Source organism: Meriones unguiculatus, chromosome 18, assembly GCF_030254825.1.
Source record: "Meriones unguiculatus strain TT.TT164.6M chromosome 18, Bangor_MerUng_6.1, whole genome shotgun sequence".
Taxonomy (NCBI): domain Eukaryota; kingdom Metazoa; phylum Chordata; class Mammalia; order Rodentia; family Muridae; genus Meriones; species Meriones unguiculatus.
In genome coordinates this window covers 16,348,817-16,366,953 of record NC_083365.1, presented here as the reverse complement: position 1 = coordinate 16,366,953, position 18,137 = coordinate 16,348,817, and the positions used below count along the sequence as shown (strand labels likewise).

The 18,137-nt window shown below is 44.1% G+C and overlaps 2 protein-coding genes across 2 annotated transcripts in view; one reads left to right on the top strand and one right to left on the bottom strand.

Moving 5' to 3' along the window:
- Shc4 (SHC adaptor protein 4) overlaps positions 1-18,137 on the bottom strand; it is a 94,727-nt gene that overhangs the window by 37,078 nt on the left and 39,512 nt on the right. Inside the window, exons 3-5 of the mRNA XM_060371480.1 lie at positions 12,157-12,220; positions 10,928-11,047; positions 1,709-1,762 (exon numbers count right to left, since the gene is read on the bottom strand). Of these exons, the coding sequence (XP_060227463.1) occupies positions 1,709-1,762; positions 10,928-11,047; positions 12,157-12,220 (238 nt within the window). The remainder of the gene's footprint in view (positions 1-1,708; positions 1,763-10,927; positions 11,048-12,156; positions 12,221-18,137) is intronic.
- Positions 5,144-6,863, top strand: Eid1 (EP300 interacting inhibitor of differentiation 1). Its single transcript, XM_021641248.2, has one exon. It carries the CDS (start codon positions 5,269-5,271, stop codon positions 5,734-5,736), a length of 468 nt encoding a protein of 155 aa, XP_021496923.1. The 5' UTR covers positions 5,144-5,268; the 3' UTR covers positions 5,737-6,863.

Below are 18,137 nucleotides of genomic sequence, written 5' to 3'. Positions count from 1 at the left end.
CTATCACTGTAATGATCTGGGAGACATTGCAGAATACTTTGAAGGAAAGAACAAATACCCAGAGAAAATATTTGAAATATCTTTAATTTTTCACAAATCTGAAGCATGTTTCAGAATAGAGGGAGCCTGGGTTGCTATGGAAGCATTTACAAGAGCTGCTTGTACAGTAATTAGGAAGACAGAACCCTTCTGAGAAAGAATAAAAGTGAAGGGAGCAGACATCACAGGTTAGGAAGAATAATCAGTCCTAGCGCGCTTCACTGCACTCGGTTCTGTCACAGAGGTCATGCAAGGGAAGACCCCAAACCTTAGAAAGGTCAGTACTTCAGATCTGATCAGCTCTAATGCCTAACACGAGCCTACGCTGCCTTCCTGACAGGAGGGTAAAACTTCACTTGGTGGTCAGACACCAATACCAAGCCAGACATCACTTAAAGCCAAGCCAGCGGATTTTCCAACTGTAGAGCCCAGGGCTTCCACTGAGGGTGCTGCCGTACACATTTCCCCACAATGGCTGCAGACAGTTTGATTCTGGCAAGGACAGCACTTCAATTAATTTAAAGCTTTGACGCTTTTGAGGACCAGGTGGAAAACCTTATGATTCTGAAGAACAACAACAACAACAAAAAAGCATGTTGGATGCAGAGTAAATGAGCGTCTGTGCACCAGCCCGAACATGACAACAACCCTGGAAACCTAAGCAGCATAATTTCAGGGCGAAGCACCAATCATAATTTTTAAGTACATCATATAATAGTAAATCTTTTAAAAGTATGCCTGAGTCCCTTCCTATGAAATCTAACAGGCTAGAAGAAGAGAAAGCACCACCATTCTCACATCTAGATTCACTGCTCTCTGTCCCTCTGTCTCTCTGTCTCTGTCTGTCTCTCTCTCTCTCTCTGGTATCCAACTTTTAGTTTCACAGTTGAGGCCAATTATGAAGTTGGATAGATATAGTATATTTTGGCTATATATAGTAATATATATGTATATATATACATATATATATATATGTATTCCTAAGCTCACATTGTGAAACGCAAACAATTTTACTTACCCCATTTGCTAATGGATCAACAGCTGATTAAGCATGTATGCAGTCCCTCCCTAAAGACTCTGGTCCAGAAGTGAAGCGGTGAGGAATCAAGGAATTAACACTCTGAAAAGTACTCTCAGGGAGAAACCCTGAACAATGTGTGGGAATTGAGCACTGCACAGCCTCTTGACAGAGAGGAACTGCAATTTCTTCCTCCATGGCTGAGCAGTGTCTCCACAAGTTTATGCAAATCTGGATGGTCATTATAGACCGGCCTTGGTGACCTTGGTTGACATCATGATGGTGCAGGAGATTCCCATCACGTATTAAATCCAACTGTCTGCTTAGAATGCCGTTGGGGTCGTTCTGGAAGGGGAATAGCTCTTCATATAGGACTCCTCACCGCTTTGGAGTTAATTAAAAGCTTACTTTTAGATGATACTCAATGGCATCTAACCCCACAGTCAGCTAGCAGTCCTACTAATCCCAACCTTTTAAAACCCAAATACAGGAAACATTTGGCCAAACCATTAGGTTTTCTTGTTTTGTTATCTACCCAATATATGCAGCATTTAACAAATTGCAATAACTAGAAAAGACATGAGGTAGTTAATAGTCTGCATATGAAAGTGCTTAGGACTTACAAAAGAACTTTTATGAATCTATACTTACAGGGTCCCCTCCGGAGGCAAATGAAATTGATTGCATCTGATGACTTGCAATAATCTGGAAAACAAAAACAAACCAAACATTTTTAAATGTTATAATGTGTTTGCTTTGCTTCTACCTGCTTAGCATCCCTTTACAAACTATTCACTCTACATTCATATATATATAGAGAGAGAGAATGAGAGAGAGAGAGCTCTTGGGGTTGAAACTAAAGCATTGTATAACTTAAGCATTTACTCTACAAGTAAGCCATACATCCAAGCCCTAAATAAACTCACATCATGGGTTTGACGTGCCTTTATTTCTACCCTTCCCCATCTACATATGTTAAAGTCTACCCATCCACTCGGCAAATACCAGTCTCTGGATACAGCCGATCAGTTGTTGGAGGAACTGATATGGGTAGTAGGAAGAGTATTTCTTTCTACCACTAAGGATCACACTGGCCCAAGGTTTCTAGGAGCTGGACATTTTTTGCTGTCACGTGGGCGAATCCTACTGGAATATAAAATTTTCTTTCTGGAAAAACTGAGAGCTGAGAGTTAAAAATAAAAGGAAAAAAAGTGATGGGGACATGTGTTTCATCACTGTAACCAGCACATTTTCCCGCTTCGCTCTATATTTGTATTTATAGACTTGTTATATTTACTTTTGTTTCAGTCCTTCACTACCATGCATCCGAACACACTAACATTAAGAATTCTAACATGGGGGCTGGAGAAGTTGCTCAGTGGTTAAAGACCCGGTTCCAGCCCCAGCGCCCTCATGTTGGCTCACAATGATGTTTAACCCTTGTTCCAGGAGACCCAAAGCCCTCTTCTGGCCTCTAGCGCCACTGAGCTGGCACATAGCACACATACATACAGGCAAAACAACCACACACATGAATCTAAAAACAATTGAGAATTTTTAGCCAAATAACTGCATTAACCAGCCCAAAATGATTGCTTTATTTGAGATGCTAATTTGTTTGCTTATATTTGGAAACCACAGTACAATGGCTGATTTGCAGATGTTATTTGTCGTACGGTTTTAAAGGTTAACTAAAATCCCCACTATGAAACTGCTAATGAATCCCGAGAACAGAACTGTGTAGCAGAACCCACTAAGGCTGTAGATACAGGACAGTCAGGCAAATCTGCTCTTAGAGGGATACCAAACAGTAATTGAATAAATATGTGCAAAAAAACGTATTCTCAGGAAGTGAAAATAGCTGTGCTATTTAAACAGCCCTGACCTAGAAGCAACCCCTACGGTGACTGCTGTGATATTCAAAGAGTAAAACTACTTATGATGTAACAACATGTTTGCTGAGTTAAAAAAGAAGTCAACACAAAGAATGTATCAATACGTCCTTTCACTTGTCAAAAATGGCATTTTTATTGATCTATTCACTTAAGGTCTGTATAGAGGTCATTCATGAGACACAGGAAGAGAAAAGAGGAGTTTTCTGGGATCCTCCATGGTGCCTTTTCTCCTGGGGAGTAGGTAAGCAACTACGTTCAGCTTGTGATAATTAAGCCACACATATTACATTGTGCAAAAAAAAAATCGATGTGCAAAGATCATATATCGATGCTGGCTCATCAGGAACTTCATTCAATGGGTAAAGAGGAAGATTTCATACAAATATGTCCAAGTATAAAACTAGTAAGAATCATGTAACGCTTTGGAAAAAAAAAAAAAAAACATCATTGAAGGATATAAAAAATGACCTTTGGCAAAAATTATGCAACACCCAAACGATAGAGAGCTATGAAATGCTGCCTTCTGGTCCCGACAGGGCCATGGCATCTATGAAGTCACAGCACCTTTGGTTATCCTCACAATAGCTGCGTGAGATCAAGGTAGCCCAAATTCCAGCACTGGTACGGAGGAGCCCTCAAGGCCCAACCCCTAACTGAAGAGCCATTAGCAGTTGGTAGCTTCTAGGAGAAGACCCCCTTCTTTGGAGGGGTGATCACTGGTGGGCTCCTATGCAACAGCGAATGGCCCCACATTCAAGCACATTCGAGCAGCACCAAGCGACCCAGTGGCGCATTAGAAAGCAAAACAAAAAGAAGGCATTAATGTTGAACAGGGATAATTTCTGAGGGGCGTCGGCAGAGGAAAATGAATGAATAGGATCATGTTGATTATATGAATGTATAACATTCTCAAAGAATAAAAAATTTAAACCCAATTAAGTAAGATAGATATATATCACTTTATGGATATGAAGGCAATATTAAAGATGTCAATGACTGTCCCCTAAACTAATTTTAGAATACTATGAAATTCTATTAGAAACTCTACGAGTGTCCTTAGTGAAGCATTTCAAAGCTGCTTTTAAAAATGTACATGTTAGAATAAATATATATATATAAAACTAAGGTAGTTGTTTAAACAAGTGAACAAGATTTACCTTGTCAGACAGCAAGGCGTATTACTGAAGTCGGAAAATCCAACCTAACAGCGTGGAGGGGTGGCACCTGATTGCATAAAAACTAATTTAAAAGTTTCACATAAGACTCCTTAAGCATACAGTCTCGAAGAATACGTTTGTAAAGTGAAAAGCAGTTAGTCCTCAAGGACTTCCTGCATATCAGCGAAACAAACATAAAACAAGGCCTGTTGGTTCATTGAAAGAGGGCGAACGTTCCCTATACTGACTGAGAGATAATCATCCTTCAATAGACCAAAGCTATGGGAAGATTATAAAGATACAGTCAGGGAAGTACACAGCATCAGCTGCTCACACGAAGGACCAGGGTTCGGTTCCCAGTACCCACAGGACGATGCCACACGACTGTGACTTCATTTCCAGGGGCTCCAACGCCCTCTTCTGGCCTCTACAGGCACGATGCACACACATGGCGCACAGACCTTACACGCAAGCAAAAAAAATCCACACACATAAAAGAGATCAGGTTGATAAAACTGAAGTTTAATTTTATTGATTCAAAGAAACAGCGTGTGGAAAGGGTGAGGGTACGCTCAAACACTGTCGGCTACAGCTTTAAGTTTGCACGCACACACACAATTTGTCCATGATTGGGCCAGCTTCGGGGGTATAAAAAAAAGGAAAGGAAAGCTGAATTTTCACAGCGCACAGGCCAGCAGGCGGGATGCATTTGAAAGGAGAGGTAAGGGACAGCGGGATCACGGAGGAGGCTGGGGAGGGGGAAGAAAGGCGACGTCTGTCCCGGAAATGTCCAGCTCGCAGCGAGGTTCGAAGCCTGGCAAAGCAAGCGCCGGGCAAGGAACTCGGCGAGCTGGTCTCCGGGTGCAGAGCGGGAAAGGGGGAGGCGTGGAGGGAGGGAAGCGCGCGCACGCGCAGCACGCCCGCCGACCCGTTTCCGCACGCGGACCGTGACCCCCCCACCCCCATCCCAGGACGCGCAGCACGCATGCCCGCTCGCGAGCGCACGCCCGCCCTCGCCCCCCGCCCGCGCCCGCGCCCCGCGCCCGCGCACCACGCCCTCCCGCCCGCCCGCGCGCGCATCCGAGCATCCTTCCGTCCGTGCGTCTCCGCGGAGGCTTTTTATTTTTTCCCCCCGACCCCCGGCACGGTCGCTCCCGCCATGGCGGAGATGGCAGAGCTCTGCGAGCTGTACGAGGAGAGCAACGAGCTGCAGATGGACGTGCTGCCCGGCGAGGGCGACGCGGAGGTAGGCCGCGGGGCGCGGGGACCGGAGGAGGGCCCCATGGAGGAGGAGGAGGAGGAGGAGCCGGCCGCCGCCCGCGCCCCGCGCGGCCCGCTCGCCGACCCGGAGGGCGACGACTCGGACGGCTGGGAGGACGACTACGCGTTCCCGGAGGAGGAGCGCTGGAGCGGCGCGATGCACAGGGTGTCCGCCGCGCTGGAGGAGGCCAACAAGGCGTTCCTGCGGACGGCGCGGCCCGGCGACGCCCTGGACCGGGGGTTCCGGGCGCGCGGCGACAAGAGCCCCTTCGACCAGCTCGCCTTCATCGAGGAGCTGTTCTCGCTCATGGTGGTCAATCGGCTGACCGAGGAGCTCGGCTGTGACGAGGTCGTCGACCGGGAGTAAAGGCCGACCGAAAGAGGAGGAAGCTACCTGAGGGGGAGAGAGTCAGCCTTCTGCTATTTGGGGGGTTCGTTCCAGATAGTTCTGTGCGTAAATAAAAAAAATAAAATAAAATAAAAACGGTTGGTTTTTGTTTCTCAGAGTAGAAGACAGGACAGTGAGTGGCCGTGCGTGGGAAAAGGAGGATCGAGGAAGAAGTGTTAAACCTGGGAATCGCGAGGAGAAAAGACAGAGTTGTTCGGGTTTGGTCTCACGGGGGTTCAGCAGAAACCTCTGGCTCGAGACTGTCGTTGCTCGAGATGATTTTCCTTTTGTCGGAGAACTCCCTCGTGTTAAGCTGGTAAAGATGGTTTTGCAGAAGTAAATCATGACTTCCAATACAAGAATCTAATTAAAGAAGAGGGAAAACGCATCCGCAAGATAGCTTTGATTGGAACTGAAAGCCTAGTGGAGAAAACGCTCCAACTTCTGTTTTGTGTTTTATGCAAATCAATTACCAGAAGCTAAGATCTGAAATTTAAGATCGAGTGCTCATCAACCCTAAAGGATGAAGTCAACGTGTGTGTATAAAGGTACACTGTTACCATGTGTGCTCTTATCTTAAAATGTGTTAGAAAAGCCTCTGGAATCCTGACTGCACATGTATCTTCATGCTTTATACTGTGATTTGTAATTTGGAAAAATCCATTGTGATGATTTTTAAAGTAAAGAACAAACAGGATGTCTTTTTAAAGTTTTAAATTCATGCACTAAATTGTATGGGAAATCCCAAAGACAAACTTTCTAATACCCTTTTATATTAGGGACATTTTGCTGTCTTTTGTTTTGTTTTTTACTTTTTTTTTATTTTTTTAACTTGACAGATGGTAATACTATAACTGAACTTCATATTGTAAGAACTGTTTGTGAACATTATCAAGTAAGAGGAAACCCTACCTGCATTTATAAAAGACTTACGCGCTATTATGCTGTCAAACTGAAGGTTTTAAACCTGCCCAGAAGTCTACCTGGGTACCTGATACTCAGATTCTCTCTCTCTCTTTCTCCCCATCTCCTCCCTCCCTCCTTCTAATTATGCTTGTTAGTCTTTATGCACCAGCATTGGTGATAATAAACTTCCTTGTTCCGTGTGTTTTGTTTTGTCTAATTGCCTTGCATACATACTTCATGCAAAATCACTTGTGTGTCACTGTGCCCATCTTAGCATTTAAACAGCCAGTGCTTGCAGCATACAATGAGCCAGTTTGAAATACCTGACAGAGGGATGCTAAGTAAATGTAGAGATTTTCAGAAGAAATTGGGCAGCCTGTGAAAGCCTGCTCTGTGAATCTGTTGCCCTGTGTTCTTTGGTGCTGAGTTTCCTTGAGTGGTAATCACATCGAAGGCTGTGCCAAGAAGAAATGATATATTGGCAGGATTTCCTTGCTAATGCCACGATGGCAATACAGGACAGTTTAGTGGGATGATTTCCTTGGGTTCTTGTGGGGTTGGTTGGTTGGTTTTGCATTCATCTTGTTTGGGAGGCTGGTGAGGTGGTTCAGTGGGTAAAGACATCTTCTGCTGTATGGCTGAGCCCAGTGACTCCAGTTAGATTTCCCGAGAGAGATAAATCCCCCAGGATTGGGCCTGTTGCTACAGACTCACAACAAATTCTGGTCCCTCCTACCTCCAGAGCCCCTGGACGTAATTGTGCCCCGGTTCCATGTGGTTTTTGTTGGTGCTAAAATACATGAAAGGTGGAAGTTAACTGACAGTGGGGACTTTGTTTATGTGCCATTTGGGAGTCTAACTCATGTTAGAATGAGACTTTTTGGTAGCACAGCTACAAACATTTCTATGAGTAATCCTCAGCCCTCCTTTTTACTCACCCAATAAATTCACTGGCTCACTAGTTGGACTTGGGATCATTTATTTGATCTGTTATCGGTGTCTATTTGGTGTCTCCCCTGGAAAAGTAATACAATGTCCATAAATTTGAATGTATTTGTGTTTGGAAGCCAAAGTATATCTTGGAAGTTAAGAGGGTAAGTCAGGCCTTGGCATTTCTTTGTATCTTTTCTTAAATTTACATTTGTTTGTTTGTACATATGGGAAGGCTGGATGCCACAGCAAGCAGCGGTCAAAGGATAACCTTCAGGAGTTGGTTCTCTCCTTCCACCATGTGCCTGGGGTTTAGGGATCAAACACAGGTCAGAGCAGGCTTCATGGCAAGCTCATCTATCCACTGGGGGATCTCCAAGGCAGTCTTTGTATTTGTTGAGGCAGGATCTCAATATGTACCACTAGCTGTCCTGACCTAGATCAGGCTGGCCTCAAATTCTCAGTTCTGCCTCCTGAGTCCTGGGATTAAAGGCATGTGCTACTATGCCTGCAATCTTTTTTTTTTAATATTTATTTTATATATACAAGTGCTCTCTATGTAAACCTGCATGCCAGAAGAGGGCATCAGATCCCAGTACAGATGGTTGTGAGCCCTCATGTGGTTGCTGGGAATTGAACTCAGGACCTCTGGGAGAGCAGCCAGTGCTCTTAAACATTGAGCCATTCTCTCCAGCCCATTTGGTATCTTATAAAGGCATTTTTATTACATTTTAAGGCGTGTGTGTGTGTGTGTGTGTGTGTGTGTGTGCACACGCATGTATGCTTACACATGCTCACTCATGCCACGGTACATGTGGAGCTTAGAAGCTTGTCTGAGAGTCTCTAAACAGCCTAGCAAGAGCTACGTGTGCAGGGAGCCCCAGTGATGGAGTTTTGTGAGTCTTCCTCCCTGCTGGGTGGCCCCCTCCCTCATGCAGCTACCTCTGAGGCCATCCGTGCACCTGTAATAATCCCTCACCCATTTTCCTGTATGTAGGCTCAATAAACTCACTGCTCCCTCGGCAGGATTTGGGTGGAACTGGCTGGTCTGTCATTGGTGCCTTACATGGGTGAACAGATGTTCGCTGACATCTTCCCAGCAAGTCACACAGCACACCCCTGCTATGGTTGGTTAAAGAAGGACAGTGGAGAGAAGAGACCGACCAGGTGACGCCTCACCACCATATGCACCACAAAACCATTGTTTCAACACTCCTCAGTTCCCTTTAGCCTCCCCATGGAAAGGGCCATTTGGAAAACAATTAGCTGGACATGGTGGCATACGCGTTTAATCCCAGCACTTAGGAGGCAGGAACAGGATCTCTGTGAGCTAGCCTAGTCTACACAGCAAGTTCCAGGACAGCCAGGACTACAGAGGGACACTGTCTCAAAAACAAACAAAAAACAACCAAATAAGTGATTATTAGATTCTGCAAGTAAGGCTGTCACCATATCTCCAGCTTTGCCTCTTAAAAACAATGACCAATTTGAGTAGCTCAATGAGATGGCATCCCTAAACCCAGTGACTCTCCGCAGTGCCATATGCAAGTAAAACCACAGCTACGGTTTACCCATACAAATGCCTTGAGGTCAGATTATATGAATGGATAAATGAATGAGGCTTTACTTGTGTTGCCTCTTCATTCGCCCCTCAGAGCTAGTCACCCATTATACCCACTCATGGGTATCACCTAGCCTTGGATAGATAATCAACACCCAACTAGACAGGACTCTTAAGTTGTTTCATACTTAACAGTGTCCTCTGAGGTATTTTATACTACTAAATGAGCTGTGGTTTTGAACTTAGAGAAAAAGGAGCAAGAAGTTGTCGGCAATTATACCTTTGCTCTCTGGAGTGCTGGGTATGTGTCTGAAGATGTCTTGAAGAAAGAAAGAATGAGTAAGGGATGTTGAGCACTACCATTGCCAGCATTGTGCTAGGCGATTTACATTTATTACCTCGCTTGTTCCTCTAAATAACCTTAAAACACAGTACTCAAATCCCAGAAGCCTGGTAGGTCACAGATGAGGAAAACTGAAGCTCAGTGATGAAGGGTAACTGTCACCAAGTGCCAATGCACCTATGAGGTCTCAGACATCTTAAGTGCTTTGTCCTTTCCAGTGAGATTGAACCACCCATGAGTTTTTGGTGAACACCATACCCTAGAGTAAAAGTTAACTCTTAGCAGCCTCAGTGACTACATATCAGACGCAGAGCAACATTAGGCTCCAACATATGTAAATAAACTGGCATGAGGGCCTTAGACAACGGTCACCATACATATGTAGCCCAGTGTCTGAGCATCTTTCACATTTGTTGCAGTAATGTGGGTCTCTAGTGAATAATGTTTGCAGGAAAACCCAGCCAGAGGGTAGCATCATAAATCCTGAAAGGAGGAAAATGACGTCCACGCTCTTACATCTCAGAGAGCTTTTTCAACTAAGAGATCTGGAAGGTGACGCTTTCTGCACAAATTTCAGCGAGCTGCTTTTGTTTGGGAGTATTCGCTGAGCCAAACTGCCTCCATCTTCAGAGGGCAGCCATACGCATCCATGTGCAAAAGATCAGTCAACAAGACTGGTGGTATTTCCTCCCAAGAAAGAGGGCCAGAGAGGATCTCAGGGCCCTAAGCAGAGTATTCAGCCACTCCTCCTTCACTTGAATGTAGTTCTGCCCTAATTGCAAGTGACCTCAGCAAGGGGCTGGTGAGCTGGGAAGGACCAGATAGGTCCTCACCTACACAACCGTAGAAGAATCATCACCCACGCTGGGCATAGACTTTTCACTGTGACTGCTTTAAGGCCATCCATGCTCCTGCCTGTCACCCTTCACCTGTGCTCGGTAAGTGAGCCTAATAAACTCACTAGTTTCCCAGGGTGAACTCTGGCGAAACTGAGCCTAAGTCTGTCAGTGGGACCTAATGAGGAAGGAAAGTAAATGTCGCCCAGTCCCCATTCCCAGAGAAAATTTCCATAGCACAATAACCCAACATTAATCCAACACCATCTCTGCTCTTCATCCTTCATCTGACCCAGTCCAATGACCACATTGGGGTTATTAACTGACAAACAATATTAACCACGTCCTTTTATTCTTGGTTCTTTATACACAACCAATCCGGTGCCGTGAGTGGCTTTGTAAGCAGTGAAAGTCTCCAGCAATATATAGAAATGCTGTTAGAAATTCTAATTAGTGGTGTGCCTAAATCTTGGGCAAATTTTTCCACTGGCTTATTAATTTCTAAGCACACTCTGACACCTTATTCTCTTTATTATCCACAGACTTCCAGGGGAAAAAATTGATATGCTATACTGTAATCATTGGCTGTCTTACCTGTTGGTTGTCAAGGTTCATCAGTGTGAGGCTGCAGGTTGAAACAGTCAGCTTTATAATCGTTCCTGAAAACTGAAGATTGCTTTTGCCAAGAACCGTCGACAGGCACTTAATGGGAGCCTTTAAAAACAACAAAACACCACTATAAGTTACGGATGTGTAGCGCCTCCTCTCTGTTTCATTTCGTCTAAACCAGATGAACTGGAATGGTTGAACGGTCAGACCCCACCAAAGCCTTGGTTCTTCATTTGACATGTGGATATGGAACTGCATACGTCAGAACCCACAACACCAACACACGCTGCCTGAAACATCTTGGCACAGACCAAAGACAGTGCTCTGCTAGGGACACTGCATTATTTCATCAAACTTGCAGAGTTTTCTGCCTTTATGAAAAACAGTGGTTTGACTATAGAAGAGGCTAAGACTCAGTATTTTCCAACTGCCATTCCTTAGCATATAGCTATCAAGTAAGTATACCTTTGTGTTGTATTATATTACAGTACCGGATAGGAAAGAAAATGGTTGTTTTGAGTCATTCACTTGAGTTCCATAAAATACCGTTAAATGAATCTCGGCTTGAGACTAGGTTAAACTTTCTAACAACTTTTGAAATGGCCCTAGACACACTTTCTGCCACTTAGCACAATGTGTTTATATGAAGTGGCATTCCCAGCACTGACTATCACAAAATAAAATATTGACCAAATATAAAGAATGCATAAGATGGTCTATATCCTGCATTAAATATCCAGCCAAAATTTAATTATTAACATAAAAACAAATAAGCACATTTTCTCTTTAATATGAAAATTTGCTTTCACCATTAATGAATGTTTTCATAAATTATATGTACCAGACAACTTTAATTATTTTATTTATTATTATGATTTTATCGGTGGGTGTGCTTGTAATCCCCACACTTGGGAGGCAGAGACAGATAGGTTCCTTAGGTCCACTGGCCAGCTAGCTTAGCCTACTTGGCAAGTCCAAGGCCAGTGAAAGACCCTGTCTCCAAAATAAGTAAAAGTGGAGGGAGACCAAACCTCTACAACCATGAGCACACATGTATGCTCACATTCAAACATGCACACACACATAAAATCCTCAGGCAAAAAGGGGTCACAAATGAAAAAAAATTAAAGAAGCCCAGGAATAAAATGACCACTTCAATACCATTTTGCCATAGTTAAAAGGACATAAAACAAGAGGCTCATGTAAATATTCACCTTTCGCTTTTTAATGGCTCCGTGGGCCCCAGGGACAACTTCACACAGGCGGCTTATTGCGTCCCTAAAGACAGAAACCGTAGAGAGTCTTAACATTCTACCTATAGTCTGTGAGTGATCAAGAACAGTGTTCAGAGTGTACAGATGCAACGGTGTGTCTGACATAATGACTTCTGCTACAAGGCACTATTACTAATATTTCTGCAGTTCAAACCCAGGAAGACTTAGCAACACCCTTATACTGAAAAAAAAAAAAAAGTCTTACAAGGAGTCCTGTGATTCGCTTTATTGATCTTTTTTATCCTTTGGATTTTCAGATTTATTTAATTGTGCTGTTGGTTTCTAACAAGCAAGGGCAAACCCTTCTTTCCTTGGAATACATTATAATTCCACCCAGAGCAAAATCCTCACCATGACGTTGTGAATGGAGGTCATATTATTTCACCACAAAAGACAATTAAATATGAATGAATCTGACAGGACAGGGAGTTCATCGGGGTTGAGGAAAGCGCTGGACTTGAAAGTGGTCTCAAATGGAGCCATATTGACTCAGCTGCTGCTGCAAGCCACTGAACTGTCATGTAATTTCACAGCGCAGAAGGAAATCAATATCAAGTTCTCTCCCGTGCTTATTCTCTGACCTCACCATATACTGCACTTCCTGGGGAACATGCACTGCTATTAATAAATAAGAGTCGCTGGCTAATGGAGGTACTGAAGGAGCAGGCACTCTCCTCCCCGGAAAGGCGATGATGATGATGAGACATTCTCCTCCAGGGTTGAGCCTTCGTACCCGACCAGGCTTTCACTCTGTAACACCTGCCTGTTTACTGTGCAAAGGGAAAAGATCGCTGTTAAAATGAACAATCCGATCAGTACATACATGCAATGATGTATGACAGCTCTTTAATATAGTTTATGATAATTCAAGGAAGGGGAGGAGCCATCAGAGCAAGGACTGCAGACACACTTCTAAAAGGACACAGTTAGGGCAGGTTGGAGCTTGATGTTCCAGAGGACACTCTGCAGAAGTAAGCGGAACTTCCGGAGATTCCGGGCATCATTTCTATATAGCATGTTCGGGCTCAGAATCTCTGTTTCTCTCTGAGTAAATCAAACTTCCCCAAGGCGTTACCTTCTCCTTTTGTAAAGACTGCTGGCATTCATAATTCACCAAAGAAAAGAACCACCATTTGGCTTAGTATATTCTCTTGGGAGCCAAATTTATTGTTTTCCCAACATTCCAACCTTTGTTCTCTGGAATTAACAGAAGGATAATGCAGAAGGTTGCTCTTTCTTGTTTGGTTGTTGTTTGGTAGTTTAGTCGTTTAAATGATCATTTGAATTGATGAGAGTCTTATAATTGATCCAAGTTGACCTCTAGTACTGCCAAAATGACTCACCTAGACTCCTCACTGTATTGACAGAAATCAATAGAGTATTATAAGAAATGGAAAACTGTCTACTCTCCAGGAGCCAAAGAGAGTGCCAGGTAAGTGGTTTGAAGTAACAACAGAAGACAGTGACGGATGTTGATGCTGGTTCACAAAATAATTGCTAATTAGTGTTAGAGATTGATGCTTTTATGTAGTACCTTGCAGTTTCACAAAGGGCTTTTCCAGACACTCTGATTCTCATATACTGACAGTATCTTCCAGTGAAATTAGCTTTGTGGGTCTGACCTGAAGGAAATGGCAGCTCTCAGAAGGGGAAGCGTCCTGGCAGAGTGGGCCCTGGGATCCCAGACACAGGAGCAAAGACCGGAAGTCATCCAGAACTGGATGAAGGGAGTTCAAGCCCGTGACAGTGCCGGGGGCCTGGAGTGGGGAGCAGCAGCCAACAATCTGGGAGATGGATTAGCAGCTCAAAATGCTTTGTTAAGGGCCAGAGAGCAAATGCATTAGTGTTTTGTTCCAACAAAAAGCAGCCTGAGACAATATATAAACAAGAGAACACTGCTGTGCGCCAAATTTTATTTTCAGGAATAAAGGGCTGGCCAGAGCTGGATGGTGGGCCATAGTAGCCTTCCCCTGAATTGAACCACTCACAGAACAGAAAAATTTAGCCTTAAAAAACCAAAGCAGGGCATGGTAGCTTCATACCCTAGCACTCAGGAGACGAGACAGGAGGATCTTCAATTCTAGGCCAGCCTGAGCCAGGTACACTGTCTCAAATAACAAAAGAAAACAAAACGGAAAAAATGTTCATATTCATTATGGTTTTAAATTTGAAAATTAAGCAAACTATAAGATATGTCATGCACATTTAAATTAAAAAAAAAAAGAAGAAAACACAAAATCGGTTTTCATGAAAATGACAAATTCTAGTCATGTATTTACCCATTGTTAGGGAGCCACCAATTCTAAGGAGTAATTTGGTAAAGTCTGACAAATACTGATAAGGCCAAGCTTTGGGCGATGAGTTCAATCTCTGGGGCCCACACTGTGGAAGCAGAGAACTGACCCCATCAAGTTGCTCTCTGACCTCCACAAGTACACTATGGTATTCGTGCCTGTTGGGCTGACCTTCCTTCTCATCTCTGCATCTTCAGTTGTTGATTACTGTCCTGGCAGAGAGTTAGGTGCTGGCAGGATTTTGGTATTGTCATTTCTATTTTCCAATGCTTGTCCTTTCACAGCTGTCCAAAACATGAAGGTCAGGCAGCCCTCTATGCCTTAAGGCAATCAAAGAGATGGTTCTTCCTGTTAATTGGTTGTAATAAAGAGCTGATGGGCCAATATCTGGGGCAGGAAGTATGAGGACAGGACTTCCAGGCAGAGAGAGGGACACAGGGAGATACAAGTAGAAGCAAAGACACGGGAGAGAACAGAAAAGCCAGGAACAGGAGCGGGAGGCAAAGGGCTAGCCACATGGCTGGGATGCAGGCCGGGAAGCCGGGCTGGGAAGCCGGGTTAAGATAGAAGCTTTCTTCTTCTGATGTCCATCTTCTTTGCCTTTCAGGATGGGGATTGAGCATTATTGCCAGAGTCTTCTCTCTTGATTAGTTTCTTTAGAGGTACAGATTTTAGTAGGTTTAGCCTATATTATATGTCTATATGACTGAGTATATACCGTGTGTGTCTTTCTGCTTCTGAGACAGCTCACTCAGGATGATCCTTTCCAGGTCCCACCATTTACCTGCAAATTTCATGATTTCCTTGTATTTTATTAGTTAGGAGCCTGCCACAGAGGGCCTCTGAAAGGCTCTGCCTTGCAGACTGTCAAAGCACATGCCAACTGTTGGGCAGAGAGCATGGAATCATATGAAAGAAGTGGGAAATAGTAAGATCTGGAAAGGACAGGAGCTCCATAAGGAGAGCAACAGAACCAAAAAAATCTGAGCACAGGGGTCTTTCCTGAGACTCATACTCCAACCAAGTACTATGCATGGAGATAACCTAGAACCCCTGCACAGATGTAGCCCATGGCAGTGTCCAAGTGGGTTCCATAGTAATGGAAACAGGGACTGCCTCTGACGTGAACTGATTGGTCTGCTCTTTGATCACCTCCCCTTGAAGGGAGAGCAGCCTTACCAGGCCACAGAAGGTGACAAAATGCAGCCACTCCTGATGAGATCTGATAGACTAGGATCAGAAGGAAGGAGAGGAGGACCTCCCCTATCAGCGGACTTGGGGAGGGGCATGCATGAAGAAGGGGGAGAAAGGGAGGGATTGAGAGGGGAGGAGGGAGGGATACAAAGTGAATAAAGTGTAATTAATAAAAATTTTTAAAAGATAGAAGCTATCTGAGATGCTATCCCAGAGAAAGGTGGAAAGCTTTAAACTACATAGGAGTCTCCTGTCTTAAACAGCTAGCGGGTCACAAAAGTCCAGTAATACATGCCCACATACACATACACACTTAATAAAAGTAACTGTAAAACATTTTAAAATAACAATATAAAGTTTACCAAGAATTTGATGAGAGGGCATGGGACTAAACTAGTTGAATACTATATAGCAGAAACACTTTAATTTTAGAGCAAAAATACTGACCTACAATCAAGTGATAGATAAAATGGAAAGGCTAAATACAGTGATTTGGGATGTTAGGTATGTGACCTACAAAAACAAGGAGGAGATCTGTATAAAGCAAGTGGGAACAGGGTAGACATTCCAGTTTGCCACGCTGGTTAAGTTCACCCTGAACAATCAGCACCACAGGAAGCTCTCATGAAGCTGTGTGCCTGCATTTCCAGCCTAAGAACCCAGCGCTGGGCCACTAAGACAGAAAAAAAAAAAAAAAAAAAAAATGGTGGGAGTTCGCAGCTAGCCTCGGCTACATAGCAACATTGTCTCCAAAACACCAAACAAGCTCACAACAACACTAACTTAGGTTGTCGGTGTTTGTACCTTGCGGTTTATTCTCTTTCCTTTAAATATTTATTATTGATTTTATTTTTTTATGGGTATGTGTGTATATTTGCATATACACCGCGTACGTGCAGATGTCCACAGAGGTCAGAAGAAAGATGGCATCGGATCCCCTGGAATGGAGTTACAGGCAGTTGTGAGCCGCCATGTAGGTGCTGGGAATTGAACGTAGGTCTTCTGAGGAAGCAGTAAGTGCTCTTGGGCCATCTCTCTAATGCTGGATTACGATTTCCTGTTCTCACTCTAGTGTGCTTAGATATAAAGAATATAAATAATGTTTTACTTCTGTGTGAAATTGGTTAGCAATCTTTTAAAAAAATTTTTTCGTGTTTGTTACTTGTTTTGATTGGGTTTTGTTGCTTTTGGAGACAAGGTCACCCTGTACAGCTCAGCCTGACCCTCAATTCTGGACTCCACAGCCTGCCGGGATTAATGGACTGACTCCCGTGGCCAGGGTTGCTTTGCTGGCCACTCTGTGATCTGGCCTCTGAGTACATCAGCAACTTCATGAAATCTTACCAATGCCATTTCAAAGCAAGCTGTAAAGAAGAATCTAAACTTGAACAAATTCAAGTTTTACCATCTTCTAATAAGGCAGCAAACGATGCCAGAGACAGGGAGCAAATTCAGACCCACACCTGACAGGGAGGAAACAGGAGAAGGAGCCCCCAGCTCTGGAACTAGGGCAGGGTGTGTTGGTTGTTCGGTTGCTCTTTTCTTGCAAACATCCCCAACAGAGAGATGCATCGGTCCCACACTGTGGACAACCGTTACAGCACGGAGGCTATGAGGGCCTGTAAAGGGGGAAATGGCTACAGCGTGTACTCAGAGATGGACTGTGGTAGCTCTCTCCCAACCCTGGCAGGGGCACTTTGCAAAGCACTCACACAACATAGGCCAGTGAGCTTCCTGTGGCTCCTCAGAGTGTGAAGGCTTCTGGCTATCACTGTCTTCAAAAGAATAAGGAGAGCTTCTGTCTGTGCCTGTAAATTTGTTTTCAAAAATACTTGTTTTTGGTCGCAAGTGATGGTGGCACATACCTGTAATTTCAGCAGTCATGAAGCAGACGGATGGTAATTGCTGAAAGTTGAAAGCCTGGGCTACGGTAGTCTCTCTCTCTTACACACACATACACACACACACACACACACACACAAACACACACACACACTCACACTTGGATTTGAGGCTCCAAAATGAACTGCGGGCTATCTCTCCCAAAGTTTGTTGTACAAACTTTATTCCATTTTAAAAGATCCGTTTCCCACCCTAGCCTCCCAGAAAACATTTTAGAAACTGCTTCCAAATAACCTCTCCCTTTTCTGCTTTCTGTGCTGATATCTGTGTTAACTAACCCAGAATCCCAGTCATGGGATATGAAGGCGTCTGCATTTGCTGCATGCTGTTGCTTTATTCACAAAGATCTGTTCTGTCCTGAGACTGAGACCCAGAAATTAACTGTCACACTGGCAAGGATGAGTGGACTCTTCGTGACTTTTGCCTTAGCCACACCCCGAGCCCAAGGCACTGACTGTAGAAAGGCAGAGGGGACGGGGAGGGACTCCTCCCAGGGTCTAGAGTGCCAGGCTGCCGCAGCCTGTCCACCCA